General features: G+C 36.4%; 5 protein-coding genes across 5 annotated transcripts; 2 read left to right on the forward strand and 3 right to left on the reverse strand.

Moving 5' to 3' along the window:
* Positions 239–2,211, forward strand: LOC105163348 (probable pectinesterase/pectinesterase inhibitor 7). Its single transcript, XM_011081661.2, has 2 exons — positions 239–1,296; positions 1,414–2,211. The coding sequence occupies exons 1-2, from the start codon at positions 273–275 to the stop codon at positions 2,103–2,105; spliced, it is 1,716 nt and encodes a 571-aa protein (XP_011079963.1). The 5' UTR covers positions 239–272; the 3' UTR covers positions 2,106–2,211.
* LOC105163104 (epoxide hydrolase A) lies at positions 6,143–7,557 on the forward strand. The gene is made up of 3 exons (XM_011081328.2): positions 6,143–6,681; positions 6,757–6,998; positions 7,105–7,557. Exons 1-3 carry the CDS (start codon positions 6,217–6,219, stop codon positions 7,346–7,348), a joined length of 951 nt encoding a protein of 316 aa, XP_011079630.1. The 5' UTR covers positions 6,143–6,216; the 3' UTR covers positions 7,349–7,557.
* On the reverse strand, positions 8,978–11,373 carry LOC105163107 (epoxide hydrolase A). The gene is made up of 3 exons (XM_011081329.2): positions 10,688–11,373; positions 9,767–10,008; positions 8,978–9,434 (listed from the first exon to the last, which is right to left on the reverse strand). The coding sequence occupies exons 1-3, from the start codon at positions 11,150–11,152 to the stop codon at positions 9,188–9,190; spliced, it is 954 nt and encodes a 317-aa protein (XP_011079631.1). The 5' UTR covers positions 11,153–11,373; the 3' UTR covers positions 8,978–9,187.
* Positions 12,250–14,256, reverse strand: LOC105163108 (60S ribosomal protein L18-2). Its single transcript, XM_011081330.2, has 5 exons — positions 14,137–14,256; positions 13,960–14,049; positions 13,745–13,873; positions 13,228–13,410; positions 12,250–12,665 (listed from the first exon to the last, which is right to left on the reverse strand). Exons 1-5 carry the CDS (start codon positions 14,137–14,139, stop codon positions 12,507–12,509), a joined length of 564 nt encoding a protein of 187 aa, XP_011079632.1. The 5' UTR covers positions 14,140–14,256; the 3' UTR covers positions 12,250–12,506.
* Positions 16,608–18,589, reverse strand: LOC105163109 (60S ribosomal protein L18-2-like). The gene is made up of 5 exons (XM_011081331.2): positions 18,503–18,589; positions 18,322–18,411; positions 18,105–18,233; positions 17,590–17,772; positions 16,608–16,978 (listed from the first exon to the last, which is right to left on the reverse strand). The coding sequence occupies exons 1-5, from the start codon at positions 18,503–18,505 to the stop codon at positions 16,820–16,822; spliced, it is 564 nt and encodes a 187-aa protein (XP_011079633.1). The 5' UTR covers positions 18,506–18,589; the 3' UTR covers positions 16,608–16,819.

Raw genomic sequence — 18,917 nt, forward strand, 5'->3', positions numbered from 1 at the left:
GAAAGAATGGAGAAAAGAGTTGGTCCCTTTGTCCACGGCCAAGAAGGCATTAAACTTGAAACGAGATCTTACGCGGTTTCAGAATAAAGCCAAGGGGAGTTGACTTTCCAGAACAATATATACTAACACATCCAATTTGCTTTTTATAATAAGAATTAATGTTTCACGCATTATTATGCACTATTTCTCTCCTCTAACAATCAATACCCTAATTCCCTTATAAATACAGCCACCCATAAAAATTCACATACCAATAAATTTTCTTCACTTCAATGGCGAAACATCTAAAGAATCTGCTCTTTTCTGCATTCCCTTTACTCTGCATTCTCTTCCTGCTTTCGATTTCCTTCTCTCAGACCTCTGCTGATACTCCGCCAGCAACCCCTGTTCCCCCTTCCAAACTATGCAAGTCCACCCCATTCCCATCTTTCTGCAACACTGTCCTTCCCTCCTCTAACTCCTCCGCCAATGTCTACGATTACGGCCGGTTTTCAGTCCGTAAATCCCTCTCCGCCGCTCGAAAGTTCCTTTCCCTCATCGAAAAGTATCTTCGCAAGTCCAAGCAATTAACCATCACTGCAGTTCGGGCCCTGGAAGATTGCAAGTTTTTAGCTGAATCCAATATCGATCATCTCATGAGCTCTTTCCAGATTGTCGACCAGACTTCCAAGACTCTCTCTGTGTTGGAAGCTGACGACGTGCAAACTCTCCTCAGTGCTATATTAACGAATACGCAGACGTGTATTGATGGCCTCCAGGCCACAGCTTCGGCCTGGAGAGTCAGGAACGGCATTTTATCGCCGCTGTCCAACGACACCCGGCTTTACAGTGTTTCTTTAGCTTTGTTTACTAAAGGGTGGGTGCCGAAGAAGAAAAGCAGGCCGTCTTCCAGCATTCCCGCCGGCAGGAAGCAGCTGAAAATGCGAAACGGGAGCTTGAACCTGAAAATGTCTGCCAGGAATCAGGCGATTTATAGCACTGTGAACAAGAGGAGGCTGCTCCAGGCGGATAGCGGTGACAATCAGGTTCTGGTGAGTGATATTGTGATTGTGAGTCAGGACGGGACTGGGAATTTCACGACGATAAATGATGCTGTGGCTGCTGCTCCGAATAACACTGATGGCACCAGCGGGTATTTCCTCATATACATCACTGCTGGGGTGTACGAGGAATACGTGTCCATTGGTAAGAACAAGAAGTACCTGATGATGATTGGCGACGGTATCAATCAAACAATTATCACTGGGAATCACAGCGTTGTTGATGGATGGACAACATTCAATTCTTCAAGCTTCGGTAAGTATATCTATACATATATCACATTTCTGAACGTGAAATTAATTATATATGTTTGTGCTAATGCACATCGGGTACAATGTGATTCATAATTATTTCATTTATCAATTTTTGCAGCTGTCGTGGGGACAGGTTTCGTTGCAGTGAACATAACGTTCCGTAACACTGCCGGAGCAATCAAGCACCAAGCTGTAGCCGTCCGAAACGGGGCAGACCTATCCACATTTTACAGCTGTAGCTTCGAAGCCTACCAAGACACACTCTACGTACACTCCCTAAGGCAATTTTACGTGGAATGTGATATCTACGGCACAGTGGACTTCATTTTCGGGAATGCGGCAGTAGTTTTCCAGAACTGCAACCTCTACCCCCGTCTGCCGATGTCCAATCAGTTCAACGCGATCACTGCTCAAGGCAGAACTGATCCTAACCAAAACACTGGAATTTCTATACAGAATTGCACGATTCGAGCTGCCGACGACTTGGCTAACAGTAATATCACGATCAGGACTTATCTCGGGCGGCCCTGGAAAGAATACTCGAGAACTGTTTACATGCAATCATTTATGGACAGTTTGATAAATCCGGCGGGGTGGACTATTTGGTCTGGAGATTTTGCGTTAAACACATCGTACTACGCTGAGTTTAACAATTCAGGGCCGGGATCAAACACCAGTCAGAGAGTGACGTGGCCTGGATTTCATATCATCAATGAAACTGATGCTGCTAATTTCACTGTGTCCGCGTTCTTGCTAGGTGATGATTGGATACCTCAAACGGGGGCCCCCTATACCGCAGGGTTATTGTGATCACGATTCTTCTACATCTGCATCCTTTTTTTTGTTTTGATTTTTTTGTATTCAAGATTCTTCCAATTGTTTATTCAGAAAATTAATAAGAAATCAAAGTACAAGAATACTTTGTTAATGTTGTTGGTTGAAAATAATACTAAATAATATTTAAAAAAAAAAGCGATATTTGTAAGTATTTTTAAATTCGATGCTTCACCATCAATTAATTGGTTAAGTAAGAGAAAGTCGTAAGTTCAAATCCAAATACAAAAAAATTCAATGGATACCGGCCATTATTAAACCTAATTCTCATCAAAGAATTAGGTTATTAATTCAATCATCTCAGCTTAGCTCAAGAATTATACTATTAATTAGTTGGGCAGCCATCAGGGTCAACCCATTACGGTTCATGGTTGGGCCACAGTTCAACCCGACCCATTAATTGATGTGGAATATGATGATGTGATATATAATTAATTAATGATGACGATATGCGATTATATATCGATCTTCAATTAATACAATATAAAAGCCTCATGATAATGATGATTGAACGGACAATACTCATTTTCTTTACATATAATTCAAATATCACCTCAATTCAATTGAAGTCCACTTAAGCTGCACTTCTTGTTACCCTTATGCCACTCAGCTTCTGAGTCTGTCCCTGTTATGTTCTCTGCCTTTAAGCTGCGCATCGCACATGTTCGTGATGGAAACCGCACCGTTGACGTACTTGTTACCATCCTTGTACGCTTTTGGTAGAATCGCATTTATTACCTCCTCGGTCAACGTGTTGGTTGCAACTTGCAAAGGAATTGTCCATAAAATCGAAATAAATAATTTTTTTTTACATTTGCAAACTAATTATTAATGAATTAATTACAAATATCGATTAGTATTAAATGTTATATAAGGAGATTACAGTGCTTGTGTTATATTATTTGAGGAGGCAATTTTATATAAGCAGGATGTGCTTGAACGTGTAATTTATTCATATTTTAATAAAAAAAAGTTATTTATTGTATTTTGGGTCGTGTACTCTATAATAGGACTTCAGCATTGTGTAAAATTATGAATATTTAAATAATTTTATTTTATATTTGATTAATTTATTCATTTTTTATTTCCTTTCAGTACCAAAATTATTAATAAAATATAATAATTAATTGTAATGAAATCGGGTGTAATCAAAAGAGACTTTTTTATTTATTTGTATTCCAAAAACACGTGTAATGCACGTGCTCCCTTACAATTTATGATTGGAAGCGGAAAAAGAAACTCATCACCCTGTGCATGTTATGGATGAATTGATCAGTTCCACGTTAATTAATCCGCCTTAAGAATGTTCTGTGCGGCCGTCAACAAGCCCTTGAGATAATCGTTGTAGTCCCTCAAATCCTGAGACCACTCAATTTCTATCTCTGATTTCTTCTCCGCTTTCTCCTCGTCGTTGCTGGCTTTCAGCTGCGTATCGCACACGTCGATGCTGGTAATCGCCGCCCTCAGGAATTTCTTAGCTTCCTCATACGACTTCCCCAGAAGTTCATTGATCGCGTCCTCGATCAGGTCGTCCAGGGGGTTGTACTGATCCAAGCAGTCGCTCAGTGCGGCTTGCAGCGATGGAGCCAGTTCTGAGAAGTTTCCGATGATTGTCTTGATCTTCGAGGTAACGTTAACTGCATGGTCCTCTACGTACCTGAGGGTGAAGAAGGCGAGTTCGCTGGCCGCAGCCTGCTGATGCGGGGGTGCGGATCGCAGAGTGTCGAAGCATTGTGGTTCATGACTCCCCACGCCACGGCATGCAGTCTCGATCAGAGGGTTACCGGACTGTTTGGAGATTTTGTGAGTAAGGTGGAGTTGGAGGCGGAGCTTGGGAGGCTGAAGCTTGGCGGTGGTGGAGTGGCTGAGGGTGAAGAGGAGTACGGACAGGAAAAACAGGTTGCACGACATGGTTGCAGTTTGTGATAGGGATGTTTTGTAGGTTTTCCGTTTCTCCTCTTGCTTATGAATGTAGGTATATATATAAGTTTCCACTTTCTGCTTTCCTTAAAGGATGAGAGGACGAATGATGTAATGAGAAAGATGCATAATAAAGAGAGACCGCTCTCTTTCATGCTTGGAATTGAATGGCTGGAAATGATGAGTGATTCGAAGTTGCTCCACAATCAAAGGGAGACTGAATTTCAGCCTCTCAAATCCAGGATGAGACCGTGTTTGCAGCTGCCAAATCTTTGCCTATTTATTTAATTTCTTTTTGTATGTGCTGCAAAAGCAAATATGGACCTAACAATTAAAGTTTAGATTCAATTAATTTACAAGTATTTTCTCAACTATGGTAAAGTTAAATTAATCGGTTGTGAAACTCATCGATTCCGACATAAGTATTTGAATGAAGGAAAAATACTCAACATTTATGCCCTAGACAAAATTGCATTTGTTTGTCCACATTCTAAAGACAACCAATTAACTATGAGGATGCTGTATGATTTAGAATATGAGCCATATCAATCTTATAATTTTAATAGATGGAGGCGCAGTGTTTTATGTGCCTTTTTTTTCTCACCAGAATCATACAACAGTATGTTATCATCCATTCTGACAGCGGTTTCAAGTTCACCTCCGACCTAGGCCTTAGATGGGATTTCAAGAATCCATTTGATCAATTTATGTTGTTGTTTCTTTTTTCTCTTTTTGATTTTTTATTCTAATCTTGTCATGCGTTTGAACCTGCTGATTCCACATCCAATTTGGTAAATTCTTCAATTTAATTGTCGTATTTTTGCCACATCACACTATTCTGGCAATTTTTTTATATTCCATCTGGCTTTGATTTAATTAGTATAAAATTTAAAAATTGTGAATCTAAATATGCATACACTGATTGACATGAAAATGACTACCATTCTCATAGGAGAGTGTGAATGCAATTTTGTGAGAATGCCGCATGTATTAGGACTTTGATGGGACATTATTGGGTTTTCTTAATAGGCCACTTTTCTTTTACTAACATGACTAAAATTATAATTCTGCCCAATGCCCTAATTAATGAGCGCAAGATTCATGAATTTGAGACCGAAACAGGAGCACTGTCGACTTGTCAAGCCGTCACACGTTAGTCACATTTGTTTATTTTTCAACAACCCTAATTATCAATGATGGGAAGAATCTTAATCATTGGATTTGGAGCATGTTTCATTACTTGATTCGGTCCGAACCAATTTAATTATAAAATAAATATGATATATTAATTCTGTGAATGATATTTTTTAAACTGTACACATATTACATAACAAGTATATTACACTTCTCATGCGATTGATTTACCAAATTAAGTTGGACAAAAAGTTTAGATCAAAGTAAATTTGGCAAATCAAACAAAGGGTCGGGCTGTAAACCTGCGAAAGTAGAATTTGACGTAGACAGCCTTGGGGGAACTATCGATATATACGAAGAGGGCCTTTGTCCATCCCACAATATTGGTTAATTTGGCCGGTAACATTGGTCAATTAAAGTATTTGTAAGGAAAGGGCGGCAGGCTAATACATCCACTAATTTTGAGTGTAATTATATTAATCTTCCATTATTGAAGAATAGTTTAATTTAGTCCCTAACAATTAATGTTCGTTCATCACTAGAATTCAATCAAAATATTAATATGGGTTCTTTTAGAAAAATATAAATTCTAACTAAATTATATGATAATTTAAAAGTGAAGCTATTGTAATTTCATTCATTTTTTAGTCAATTTGGTTAGGAAATTTGCATGATCCGATTAAACTTTAATCTTGTAAGAGTTGACATTGTTTGCTATTTATAGGACTAAAATTATAAAATTAGCCAAAAAATAGTTAAAATGTTTAATTAAATGACTAAAGAAAAATCAATTTATGCTGAACAAAAAATGACATATTTTCTTAAATTACACAATGAAAATTATATTTTTTTTCTTTAAAAATAAAATGCATACCAATCAAACATTATTACGCCACAAAGTGTGTTATGAAAAAATGATGGAAGATGTTGAGCCAGTTTCTTTAAATAGGGGTATGGATGAGTTCTTTGTATCTGTATTAATTCTTCTCAATCTTAGGCCCACAAGTGCTGAAACTGAAGCCCCAAGCGAGAAATGGAGAGAATTGTCCACAAAAACCTCAATGTAAACGGCATTAACATGCACGTAGCCGAAATAGGCGACGGCCCCGCCGTCCTATTCCTCCACGGCTTCCCTGAACTCTGGTACTCCTGGCGCCACCAGATGCTCTACCTCTCCGCCCGAGGCTACCGTGCAATTGCCCCTGACCTCCGTGGCTACGGCGACACCGACGCACCGCCCTCTCCCTCATCTTACACCACTTTCCACATTGTTGGCGACCTGGTGGCCCTGCTGGATGCTCTAGGCCTCGACCAGGTTTTCCTGGTGGCGCACGACTGGGGAGCCCTGATTGCCTGGTGCTTCTGCCTCTTCAGACCCGATCGGATTAAGGCTTTGGTAAACATGAGCGTGCAGTTCCACCCCAGGCATCCGGAGATCAAAACACTTCAACGATATAGAGATCTTTTAGGTGATGATTTCTACATGTGCAGATTCCAGGTACCCTAAATGCTCAATTATTTAATGTTTTTTTCTTCTGTGTGTGAACTAATAGATCCAGTAACTGTGATACAGAAACCAGGGGAAGCTGAGGAAGCATTTGCATGCGAGGAAATTACTCAAGTAATAAAATCGCTCTTCTCATTCCGCGGCGGACGGCCTATAGTCGTGCCCAAAGAACTTGGACTTGAGGTACTTTTCCAGGCTCCGGCAGAACTTCCGCCATGGCTGACTGAGGAAGACATCAACTACTTCGCTACAAAATTCAAGAAAACAGGATTCACTGGAGGACTGAACTACTATCGGGCAATGGATCTGTAATTCTTGGAATCTATATAGCTCTTTGTTTTTTTGGGTTTTCCTGAAATCCTGATCTTGTACTTGTTGCAGTATAAGTTGACTGGATTTATGGTTGAAATCCAGGAGTTGGGAGCTGATGGGGCCGTGGACAGGAGTTGAGGTGAAAGTACCAGTGAAATTCATAATAGGTGATGCAGATATAACGTATCATGTTCCAGGAGTTGAGGAATATATACACAAGGGAGGATTCAAGAAAGACGTGCCGGATCTAGAGGTGGTGGTGATGGAAGGGGTGGCGCACTTCATTAACCAAGAGAAGGCGGAGGAAGTGAGCCACCATATCTACCAATTCATCACCAGATTCTGATTCCTCAACAGTTGGTGTGCCTCTTTGAACAAGTGTCATGTTTCTGCTATGTACTGATTTTGTATACCCAGGAATAAATTAAGCATAATTTATGTCTTAAGATTTCTCCAATGAATACACATATTTTGTACCGCTGCTTGCTTCAATATTGATTCAAGGGGGTTTATTTATTTTGTAAAATATGAAATAAATATCTACTCTACTGGGAACCATCTTGGACATTGATTCCGACTTTTCAGTTCTCGTGAGTAGGTAGTAGATGCAAGAGAGGAGGGCGTGGGTATGGGTATGGGTTTCCACCGCCGGGGGACCATTTGTGGGTGGGAGGAAGCAATGTCAGTTGCATTTTTTATTTCACTTTCATGCGTATAAAAATTACATTTTTTATTTTATTTCACATATATTGGTAATGTTTTATCTAAAAAGGACTTCATATAGGTAATATGCATAATGTCTGGGATAAATTCAAGAATGCAACCAAAATTGGCTAAAATTGATTCTGTGCACAGGCATTATATTTCATAAATTAAAAATGATAAATATAAATTATATGTATTATTTGATGATTAGATGAATATTCCCACAAAATGAATATTTAATGTGAGTGCCCATATCCGCATTGTTGAATTTTGACAGCTGACTCATAACTATGCTATAACATTAATATGTGGAATGAAAGGCGAACCAAAATTTCTTAAAAGTTTAATTTAATGAACGCTGCATAATGTAAAGTGGAGTCAAATAGTAGTGGGCCTCTGTCTGGGTCTGAGTATGCAATTTGCTCCTCATTTATAAATACTAGAAAACACTCGGTATATTTGAGTCATTTAATTTTTATTATACTCATTTAGTCAAATAAAAGAGAACAAACATACATAATAATGTTTGGTTTTATTTTTGACCCATCTTCAAGACATTAAATGCAAATCGGATTTTGCAAGAGAGACAGCTTTCAAGAAACAAAGTGAAAAAATAGATCAAAGCGTTATAAATAAAATAAAATCATAATATTTTGAAAATTTTGCACTTTTGATCCATATGATAAAGAGTGTTTCACTTTGTTCTAAAAAAAATTGTAGCATTTGAGATTATAAATACTACAATTTTTCCTGTGGGACAAAAATATGCCACAATTTTTGTCCCATATCTTTGATACAACTGTGTTGATTTTGATTGAATTCTGAAATTCAGGCAGACGTGAAAATGAGATGGTAAGAAAACAGAAAAATATAACTCATGCACTATGTTTGTTTTCATTTTTAAGTTATCTCCAGGACGAGTCAAAATATACTCAATATTTGCTATCATTCAAATATACCTTATCTAGGTTGTATTTTTTTAACTGTTTAGCCATAAATACATATATGTATACACATACATATACATAAATATATATAAAAAGACATAATTTGACAATGAATAGTAATATTTGTCTCCCAAAATACAACATTAAACAGACAATACTTAGTTTAAATTATCTCCAAATTAAAACAAATCCAAACATACATATTATCTCCAACATACACTTATTTATCTTTATTTTTCTCTCTATCTCCACAAAACACAACAAAACATTCAAAAAACAAATCCAGACCCTATGATGATGTCCGATCTTTGTAGCAAAGATGATTGAGCTGCATAGCAATACAAAACCTTACTATTTCTTATTGAAATTCTAATCAAGACCTAGTTAAACTAAATCCAATTTAATTACATAACGAGTATAACATACTACAATATGATTATCTTTCTGTTGCGAAACTTAATTTGGGTAAAAGGTTTTCTTTATCATTTCCAGCTCGATTTACCCGAATGTGGCATGGGAAACCCAGAAACAGATCAAAACCTCTGGACGAAGTCATAAATATGTTGACTGATTTCCTCTGGTTTTTCCTGGTTGAGAAAGTGAGCCACTCCTTCCATGATAACTAATTCTTGCAAAAATGGTACCTGTTTTCTGAAGCCGCCGTTGTGTATATATTCCTTAACACCTGGTGTATTATACGTGAGATCAAGATCGCCAACAATGAACTTCACGGGTACTTTTATTTGCACACCAGTCCACGCTGCTGTCAGCTCCCAAGTTCTACATCAATGAGATAAATTATGAAAACGGCTCGCTTAGATGAGTAGATCATTGTGCTAAAAATCTTAATGTCATAGATATAGCTAGCTTTGATCAACTCATTCCAGTTTTGTCCATATAGGTATGCACACAAAATCCTATGTTTAACATCAAGAAACGAAGTTGGAGTGAAGCATTTAGGGATCATATGATGATATGTGTTCAAGCATAGAATTGAAAATTGCTTTTGAAGAAGGGAAAAGAGAGATATGGCATTTCGTCTATGTTGAAAGATATGAATGAAAAAGCAGTCATAAGACAGGAAAACACAAACGCTTCCTTGTAAAACTTACAGGTCCATAGCTCGATAGTAGTTCAATCCACCTGTGAAGCCTTTCTTGTTGAATTTGGTAGCATAGTATTGAACATCGTCTTCCGACAACCAAGAGGGCAGTATGATTGGTTTATCAGTCCTGCCCCCAAATCCAACTTCCTTAGGCACCCGAAGTGGAGTTGGATTCCTTGAAATTAAAAATTTCTTGATCAGTTGTGCTGTGTCAACACGAGCAAACTCCTCCTCGGCCTCGCCAGGTTTCTACATAAGAAACCAATCAATTGTCTAAGCAACCACATCATTGCACCTTTTAATTTTAAGCAACCACATGCAACGAACAAGTGCATTTGCTGTCGGACAAACATCATTTGCTCCCTATATCTCCAATTTGCAAGGATTAAAACTTTCATAAAGAGGCCCACCTAAAGATACTAATATTGCACCTTTTACTTTTAACTTCTTCACAACCATTGGCAATGACAAGCAAAATTAATATGTCCTAGAAAAAGAAAATTCCGGGATGCCACATCAAGAAAGGCCAAGAAATATACTTTGAACAGAATATACAATCAATTCCTTGATCCCGAAAAATAAGGAGCTGCAAATGATTAATCCACATAAAAACAAGAACATTCCATAAATAGTAACCTAATAAATGAGAACTGATAAGATTTTCAGCAAATATAATACTACTGTCGAGATTCACGCAACAGACACATTGCCAGGCGGCCATGATTCAACAGCTGAATTATGCTTTCATCAAATTTGAAATTCGAAAACTTAGCTCAGGAGAGAAAATGAAATTCAAATGAAATTTAAAGAAGAAAACCTTATCATCTTATCACCATTAGCACAACATAAAGCAAGAGCCTACTGTAAGAACATATTACACTCAAAGAAAGCTCACTCCAAATTTAGGATTTAGCCAGGGGGTCAATACCTGAAATCTGCAGATATAATAATCATCACCAAGAATCGCCCGCATGGATTCCACAGGCTTCCTCCTCGGATTCCTCGGCTGGAAGACGACGCTCATGTTAACTAAGGCCTTAATTCTATCGGGGCGAAACAAGCAGAAATACCAGGCCATAACAGCTCCCCAATCGTGCCCCACCAAGAAAACCTGGTCCAGACCCAGAGCATCCAACAAGCCCACCAAATCACCGATGATATGGAAAGCAGTATAACTGGAAGCGGACGGCGGCGCGTCGGAATCACCGTAGCCGCGGAGGTCGGGGGCGATTGCACGGTATCCCCGAGAAGAAAGGGACAGCATCTGGTGGCGCCATGTGTACCAGAGCTCGGGGAAGCCGTGGAGGAATAGGATAGCAGGGCCCTCCCCGATTTCGGCAACGTGGATGTTAATTCCGTTTGTTTGAATATGTCTGTGTTGGATTCTCTCCATGGTTAACGTTTCTGGGGTAGATGGAGTTGGGCAGTGGGTTTTCAAAGATGTGTAGAATATGTGGAAGTAGTACTCTATTTCGACTTCATACGTACGAGAAAGAAATCAAGAGAGGAAATGTGACAAAGAAATTAAAGAGAAAACAGTGGGGAAAAGGGGAGAGAGAGAGATTGAGACTTTCATTTCTTGTGATATAAATGGATATTGTTCAAAGAATCATAATTACACTCTGAAAATACAAAATAGCTCTTGGCACATAACTGAAGAAAAGGCTAGTATTTTTTTTAAAAGAAAAAAAAAACACTCTCCATATTCAGGCCACAATTTTTCATCATGAAAATTCGTCGGAAAAGAAGGGGAGGATGCATGTTGTCAGTACAATTAATAGGTGCTAAGTGCATCTTTTTTTCAATTTCAGGCTGCATTCTACATACTTATTTATCTTTTTTCAAAGTGAAAAATGCCAATTAACCCTCATGATATTCTTGTGATGACTCGCACACAAATAATTAAATAAAACTAACTCACTCTTTGGATGATCAATTTCTGAAGACAAATAAAGACAACTCTAAAAACTTCCATTCGAAGTCAATAATGATAAACTTTCAGAAGCTTTCTTCTCTACGCGTGAAGTTAAGCTGGCAATTTTTAACTTCACGCATAATAAGTTTCAATGTGGGAATCTGATGCTCTCGAAAACATTTACCCCTTAGTTTGGAGATGTACTCCATGTTTGTCAGTGTGATTTGACATCGTATGGCTCTTAAAAAGCAAGACGTACAAACAGATAATTCTTCATAGTAGTGTTGAACCAAGACAGATAGCTAATCGTGCTATCATGCATACTTCTGCGTGTTGCAATGATCAATGTTCATACAGTTATGCTATTATGCTATGCTGATCTTAGTTGTTCAATACCCCATCTACCACAATTTCAACCGTGACACATCTAAACCTCAGAATTTAGGAATGAAAATGCTACTAATTGGTTTTTTGCATTAGGCGATGCACTAAGCCAGGTGCCAAACAAATAAAGTATGTAATTAATGTTAAAGTAAAGAAATTAAACACGATGAATATCAAGTAAAATAGACAGATTTCTAGGCTAAAACCCCAAGATCCAACATTATCACAACATCAAAAACTTAATCTTAAGCGTCTTGCTTTAGGAAACATAATTGAGATCTTCTTCGTTGAAGAAAGTAGTGAAAATAACATGAACCTCCAAGGAGATAAATAATTTTTCCAGTCAAAACCAAGACACAAGGCAACTCTGTCACTAGGGATACAATCTAGCACATAGAATTTGGAAAACACAAATTCTGCATCAAACTTCACAATAACTATAAGTGGTTCAAACCCTGAAGCCCTTGCTATTTCTTCTTCCTCTGGCACGCTCAAACTTCCTTCCCTTGGCTCGAACATAAGGCTTGGTATGGCTGTGTGGAACACCAGGTGCTGGACCAAAGTGCTTAACAGCCTCACGAGCCTTTCGTGACCCTCTCAAGAGTACCTGTTCAACAACACGCTCAGCCAATGTATGCGTTCAGAAGAATTAGAATAACTAGGTCTTGGCTGTTGTTCCTCCATCAATGAAGTGTTGATGCGAAGAACATCGGAAGCAAAGCTTCTCGACACACAATTGTGGTGAACTTTTACGAAATCATAACTCTGAATCCAAACCTCAACTACTTAAGAACACCATTATGCACTAACTATCACTTGTAGCATGATTACTGATGAATAATGTGCCCATAAAAGAAAACAATTAACAAAGAATCATAAGTTCCAGATAAAAAACCAAGACGAATACAACCTGAAACTCTAACCTCGACAAAAATGGATAAATGAAAAAAGTAGGTACGCTAGGAGTAACATGTTGTGAAAGAAGAAATACTTCAACTTGTTAGATGATCCTCAAATAGGACAAACAGATACTATACCTCATTGTTTTGTTAACAAATACAGCAACAGTCCAGACAATACTTTCCCAGTAAAAATATTTGACTCAAATGCAACGAGATCCACAGTCAGGAATAAAGCAATTGGCAAAAAACACTTTTGAAAGTATTTACCGTGTTCTGCCCGAGCGGAGCCCTAAGAGCAAGCTGGTCAAATGTCAAACATTCTCCGCCTGCCTTCTCAATTCTAGCCCTGGCTGTCTCGGTGAACCTCAGTGCGGTGACCTTCAGAGCAGGGACTTCATGAACCCTAATATCATCAGTAACACTTCCAACAAGCACTGCAATCTTGTCCTCCTGCAGAGCGAAAAATAACAACATTGTAAAACTCAAGACGATCTGCCCCAAAAAAACACAAACTGAAAAGCTACGCCAGGTTTGCAAGCAACCTCTTGGTGGCTAATTCACTGTAATAAGCTTCAACACAAAAGTATTGCAACTCGGAAACCTGCGCGACTAAACTTTCTACAACTAAAGTGTCCAATATACCCGCTAACCAGTTATTTCACAACCTCGGGGGTAGAAAATTCAGTTATCATCCAAAATCAACAACAATAATCAAGGAAATAGATTCACTAATCCTATAATCATGAGCATAATAACCCCCCGTATGATTCATACAAATGAATACCTTGCCATTCATGAGGCTGATGAGACGGGAGAGAGAAAGAGGGGGCCTGTTAACCCTACTCATGAAAAGCCTCTTGAGCACCACTGCATTAAACCTGCTGCCAGTTCTCCTCACCAGAAACCGGTACAACTGCCATGTTATCACGCACAGTATAAGATCATGTGATCTACAGGAACCCTAATTCATGTACAATAAATTGAAGACATCAAGGAGACCTTGACAAGGAGTTTGAGGTAAATATCATTGGATTTAGGGGCGGTGCGCTTGGTCTTCTTGCTCTTACCTCCGGCTACCAAATCAATACCCTGGATTACGAGAAGCAAACATGAGTGAGACCAAATTTCGGGTGGAAAATAGAGAAAGAAAATGTAGATGAGAGGGAGAAGGCGTACCATGGCTACTGCTGGCGCTCCTGCTCTTGTTGAAGTGAGATTGAATGGGTGTATTTTAAGCGCCAAAAACCCTAGCCCAATAAATCTTTCAGGCCCATTTGTTAAGGACCCATCATCAACTTTTTCACTTCTTCATAAGTTAATATATTGTATGGATTCCTAAAATTGATACTCATTCTTAACTTATTTATAATATTAAATAAATATGATTTTGATTTATAAAATAAACTGATGATATGATAATATGGAAAAATTAAAAAAACACATGAGAACCAAAAAATGAAAATTATTAAAGTAAAGTAATTTTATTAGGAGTGTTCCATTCAATTAATGGGGACTGTCTTGGTTATACACGGGTATTATTTAGTTATGAAAAAAAAAACTCATATTTTACAAAAAATTTAAATTATGGGAGAATTTGTTAGAATTCTTTTTTTTTTTAAATAGTCCTTAATATATATATATTTTCAAATTATAATGCATCAATATCAATTAAATTTGAAGAAGTTTACAATCATTAAATAAGAATGATGTGATATAGGTTCAGTAAAATCAATTTGATCAATTTTTAAATGTTATTAATTTTTTACATTGTTTTATTTTAATAAAATAATGATTTTATACTCAGCAATTCTTTAAAAATGTAAATTAGTAAAAAGAATTTTAGAAAATAAAATATGATTATGCTAGAATCTGTCCAAAATTAAACAACATATATATATATATATAGTCCTCTGAAAAAAAGAACATGTATATATATATATATATATATGCTCTACATAATATGATATAATACGAAAAATTAAATGAGCCAATATGTAAAAAAGAAAATAAAAATTGACAAATAAAAAAGGATGAAAATATATATAGCAAAAATTAAAATAAAACTAAATAGAGGTCAATAATTATGCGATTATATAAATTGAAAGTATAATTAAAATATATATGAGCATTAAAGGCAAATTTTAATGTTAACAAATAATAATCTATTACATCTCATCAAATATGGTGGGGAAAAGAAAAAAAAAGAAACCCAAATGGATCAATACATATAACTGACAAATTTAATGATTGAAAGAGACAACAAAAATTAAATTAAAAAAAAAAAGGTGAAAATACAAAAATCAAGAAAAGTTGAAATTATGCAATAAATAAAATGAATATTTGCCTAAAATAAAATGAATAGTCACAATTCAAAGTAGAGAATATGAATAAAAGAAGGAAAGAGCACATGTGATTAGTAAATTATGGACATCAAGAATATGGTACATCTGTTCTTTTCAATATGGTTGAAAATGAGTTATATATTAATAACCATATGATTGAAATAAAAGTATTTAGTAAATGCACAAAAAAGAAAAAAAGAATTGCACGTAAAAGAGAGACAAAGATAAGACTTTATAACTTTCAATTTTATATATGTATTTCACAAATGTAATTAATATCTAAAAACTAAAAATCCGTTTAATTATATTAGATTTTCAAGTTTAGTATTACTTATGAATATCATATATGATAGGCAAAAACTATGGAGAACACTAAACTGTCCGATTTGATATTGAAAATAATTTAGGTTATGTATAATAAATTTAATGAGAATAAAACACAAGCTTAATGATTATATATAGAAAACGTAACACATATATGCATACTGATTATATTTTACTAAACCCAATCAATTAGTTTAAGCATACAATAAATAGTATTATGTAATTCAAAAAAACAAATATGAAAAATGTATGAGTCGATCAAATATTTTTTAATAGCAGCTCCAATTAAGGAATAACTTGGTTGACGAATGCATAAATTAATACTTATATATCGAAAATGTTACATACGGATTTTACTAAACAAATCAATTAGTTTAATTATACAATAAATACTATTATATATTTCAAAAATAAAAATATATATATACATTACTTAATGAAATATTTTTGTATAGCAGCATCAATTAAGGAAATTGGTTGACTAATGCATAAATGTCCCATAATGAATGGAAAATTTTAGGTCTAATTAAAAAAAATTCTAAACTCTAACAATTGGTTAAAATTGAAAGACTGAGCCAAAAGATTGGGAAAGTTAGGTAAAGAAATGTTTTAAACAAAATTAAATTTTGTTTTCATATTATAATGTTCAATATTAACAAAATTTACAATTCAGACTTGTTCATGATGCATTCATGTACTAGTTGTGTGTGTTACTATGATCAAAGAATTCAGCTCATACGACCTCAATTCTTATTTGTTTCAGAACCTCTATAGCACAAATTCAACCCTGGCGCATCTGAACTTCAATTTAGGAATGCAAAGAATCATTCTCATTATATTTTTGCATTCAGCCATATAAAACCCCAAAAACAGATATTCATATAACTTGAAAACCTTAATCTTACTATTTGAGAAAAATCCAAGAACGCAGCAGCTTCCTTGAGATAATATAATTGAAATATTCTTCGTTGTGGACAGAAGTGAAGAAAATATGAGACTCCCAAGGAGATAAACATTTTTCCATGAAATCAGTCCAAAATTGTTCCCAAAAAAGATCACTACATATAAGAATTTTTTCCAAAAAGCACTTGAAACAAGAAATTCTGGCAACCCCGTCACTAGGGATACAATCTAGCACATAGAATTTGGGAAACACAACTTCCACATCAAACATCATAAAACTATAAATCAGCTCAAACCCTGAAGCCCTTGCTATTTCTTCTTCCTCTAGCACGCTCAAACTTCCTTCCCTTGGCACGAACATAAGGCTTGGTGTGGCTGTGTGGAACACCAGGTGCTGGACCAAAGTGCTTCACAGCCTCACGAGCCTTTCGCGAACCTCTCAACAGTACCTGTTCAAAACATGCTCAGTCAAGGTATACATTTAGAATAATTACAATAGTGTTGATGGGAAGCCCTCAGATGGGAAAACTTAATGACACACAATAAAGGTCAAATTCTAAGAAAACATAACTCTGTTTCCAAACCTCAACTACCTAAGCACAATATTATGTGCTAACTGAAACTTATAGCATGATTACCACACCATTAGCACTAGACTCCTTCAGTTTAGGACGCTGATGAATCATGTGGCAAATAAAACAAAGCAGACAACAAAGAACCATATGGCGGATAAAAGTCCTACATTAATACAACCAGAAATAACTTAGCTTGTTAATTTATCCTCCACCAAAATGGGTAAAGAAAAACAAATGACTACCCAATTCATAACAACCACTGGAATGAAAAATATTCCCCAACTGGTAACATGAACTTTACAAAGGTTGAATACACTATCTGTTGTTGTCGATATGTTACTAAATACTGCAACTGGCACAAACATAGGCTGTCACATGTTTTACAATACTTTCCTAGTTTCCCTCTCAAAATATAAGATTCAAGTGCAACCTGGTCCATAGATAAGAATAAAGAATTTCCAAAAAGCATGGTTAAAAGTATCTACCGTGTTCTGCCCGAGCGGTGCCCTAAGAGCAAGCTGGTCAAATGTCAAACATTCTCCACCTGCCTTCTCAATTCTTGCCCTCGCTGTCTCAGTGAACCTCAGTGCAGTGACCTTCAGAGCAGGAACTTCATGAACACGCATGTCATCAGTAACACTTCCAACAAGCACTGCAATCTTGTCCTCCTACAGAGCCAAAAATAACAAAATTATAAAACTCACAAATATCTACCCAGGAAAAACACAAACTCAAAAGCTACGCCAGGTTTGGCAGCAACCTCTTAATGGCTAATAATTCACATTAATAAGCTTGAACACAAAAGTATTTCAACTTAAGAACCTGCGGGCTAAAATTTCTACAACTAGAGTGCCCAATGTACATGTTAACCAGTTCTATCACAATGTCGGGGGAGAAAATTCAGTTATCATCGAAATTAACAACAATCAAGGAAATAGATTCATTAATCCTATAATCATGAATATAATACATCCTCCGTATGACTCATAAAAATAAATACCTTGCCATTCATGAGGCTGATGAGACGGGAGAGAGAAAGAGGGGGCCTGTTAACCCTACTCATGAAAAGCCTCTTGAGCACCACCGCATTGAACCTGCTGCCAGTTCTCCTCACCAGAAACCGGTACAACTGCCATGTTATGGACAAACAGATATCAGATCATTTGATCGACAAAAAATGTGATTCATGTACAATAAATTGAAGACGTCAATTAGACCTTGACTAGGAGTTTGAGGTAAATATCATTGGATTTAGGGGCGGTGCGCTTGGTCTTCTTGCTCTTACCTCCGGCGACCAAATCAATACCCTGGATGAATACCAAACATAAGTAAGACAAAATTTTCCCGTAGAAAATAGAGAAATAAAATGATGAATAGCGTTGGAAACGGAAGGCGTACCATGGCTCCTGCTGCTGCTGCACTTCCGCTCCTGCTGTAAGAGAGAGAGAGAGATTAGGGTTCTGCTATATGCTATATGGTTTGATATATGGGCTGTAATTTGTTTTGAACATGGGCCGAAAACCCTAAAAATTAAAATGATCCAATTATAATTTCAAGCCCGTAGTCATTTTGGGCTGGTAATGGACTTTCTTAATTAATTGACCGTTTCACAATGTACATATGTGGTATGGATAGCTAAAATTCATACTCATTCTTAAGTTTTTTTTGTACATACATACATACATATACATATATAAAATAATAAAACAATATGATATTAGATTTATAAAAGTCAATGATGATATAACGATGGAGAAATTAAAAAATACATGAAAACACAAAAAGAAAAACTACTAAAAGATAATTAAAGTAG

The sequence above is a fragment of the Sesamum indicum genome, linkage group LG6 (genome assembly GCF_000512975.1).
Source record: "Sesamum indicum cultivar Zhongzhi No. 13 linkage group LG6, S_indicum_v1.0, whole genome shotgun sequence".
In the NCBI taxonomy this organism is placed as follows: domain Eukaryota; kingdom Viridiplantae; phylum Streptophyta; class Magnoliopsida; order Lamiales; family Pedaliaceae; genus Sesamum; species Sesamum indicum.

What these genes read in the sequence shown, in the direction of transcription:
- LOC105163348 (XM_011081661.2), top strand. Translation starts at nt 273, where the DNA reads ATGGCGAAACATCTAAAGAATCTGCTCTTTTCTGCATTCCCTTTACTC. An exon ending in ATTCAATTCTTCAAGCTTCG is followed by an intron (nt 1,297 to 1,413) that starts GTAAGTATATCT and finishes CAATTTTTGCAG; the next exon opens with CTGTCGTGGGGACAGGTTTC.
- LOC105163104 (XM_011081328.2), top strand. Translation starts at nt 6,217, where the DNA reads ATGGAGAGAATTGTCCACAAAAACCTCAATGTAAACGGCATTAACATG. An exon ending in TCTACATGTGCAGATTCCAG is followed by an intron (nt 6,682 to 6,756) that starts GTACCCTAAATG and finishes ACTGTGATACAG; the next exon opens with AAACCAGGGGAAGCTGAGGA. An exon ending in TACTATCGGGCAATGGATCT is followed by an intron (nt 6,999 to 7,104) that starts GTAATTCTTGGA and finishes GTTGAAATCCAG; the next exon opens with GAGTTGGGAGCTGATGGGGC.
- LOC105163108 (XM_011081330.2), bottom strand. An exon ending in ACCTCAAACTCCTTGTCAAG is followed by an intron (nt 13,874 to 13,959) that starts GTCTCCTTGATG and finishes ATAACATGGCAG; the next exon opens with TTGTACCGGTTTCTGGTGAG. An exon ending in TCAGCCTCATGAATGGCAAG is followed by an intron (nt 13,411 to 13,744) that starts GTATTCATTTGT and finishes TTCGCTCTGCAG; the next exon opens with GAGGACAAGATTGCAGTGCT.
- LOC105163109 (XM_011081331.2), bottom strand. An exon ending in ACCTCAAACTCCTAGTCAAG is followed by an intron (nt 18,234 to 18,321) that starts GTCTAATTGACG and finishes ATAACATGGCAG; the next exon opens with TTGTACCGGTTTCTGGTGAG. An exon ending in CACCGCTCGGGCAGAACACG is followed by an intron (nt 16,979 to 17,589) that starts GTAGATACTTTT and finishes TGTTTTGAACAG; the next exon opens with GTACTGTTGAGAGGTTCGCG.
- LOC105163107 (XM_011081329.2), bottom strand. Translation starts at nt 11,152, where the DNA reads ATGGAGAGAATCCAACACAGACATATTCAAACAAACGGAATTAACATC. An exon ending in ATTATATCTGCAGATTTCAG is followed by an intron (nt 10,009 to 10,687) that starts GTATTGACCCCC and finishes TTTCTTATGTAG; the next exon opens with AAACCTGGCGAGGCCGAGGA. An exon ending in TACTATCGAGCTATGGACCT is followed by an intron (nt 9,435 to 9,766) that starts GTAAGTTTTACA and finishes TCATTGATGTAG; the next exon opens with AACTTGGGAGCTGACAGCAG.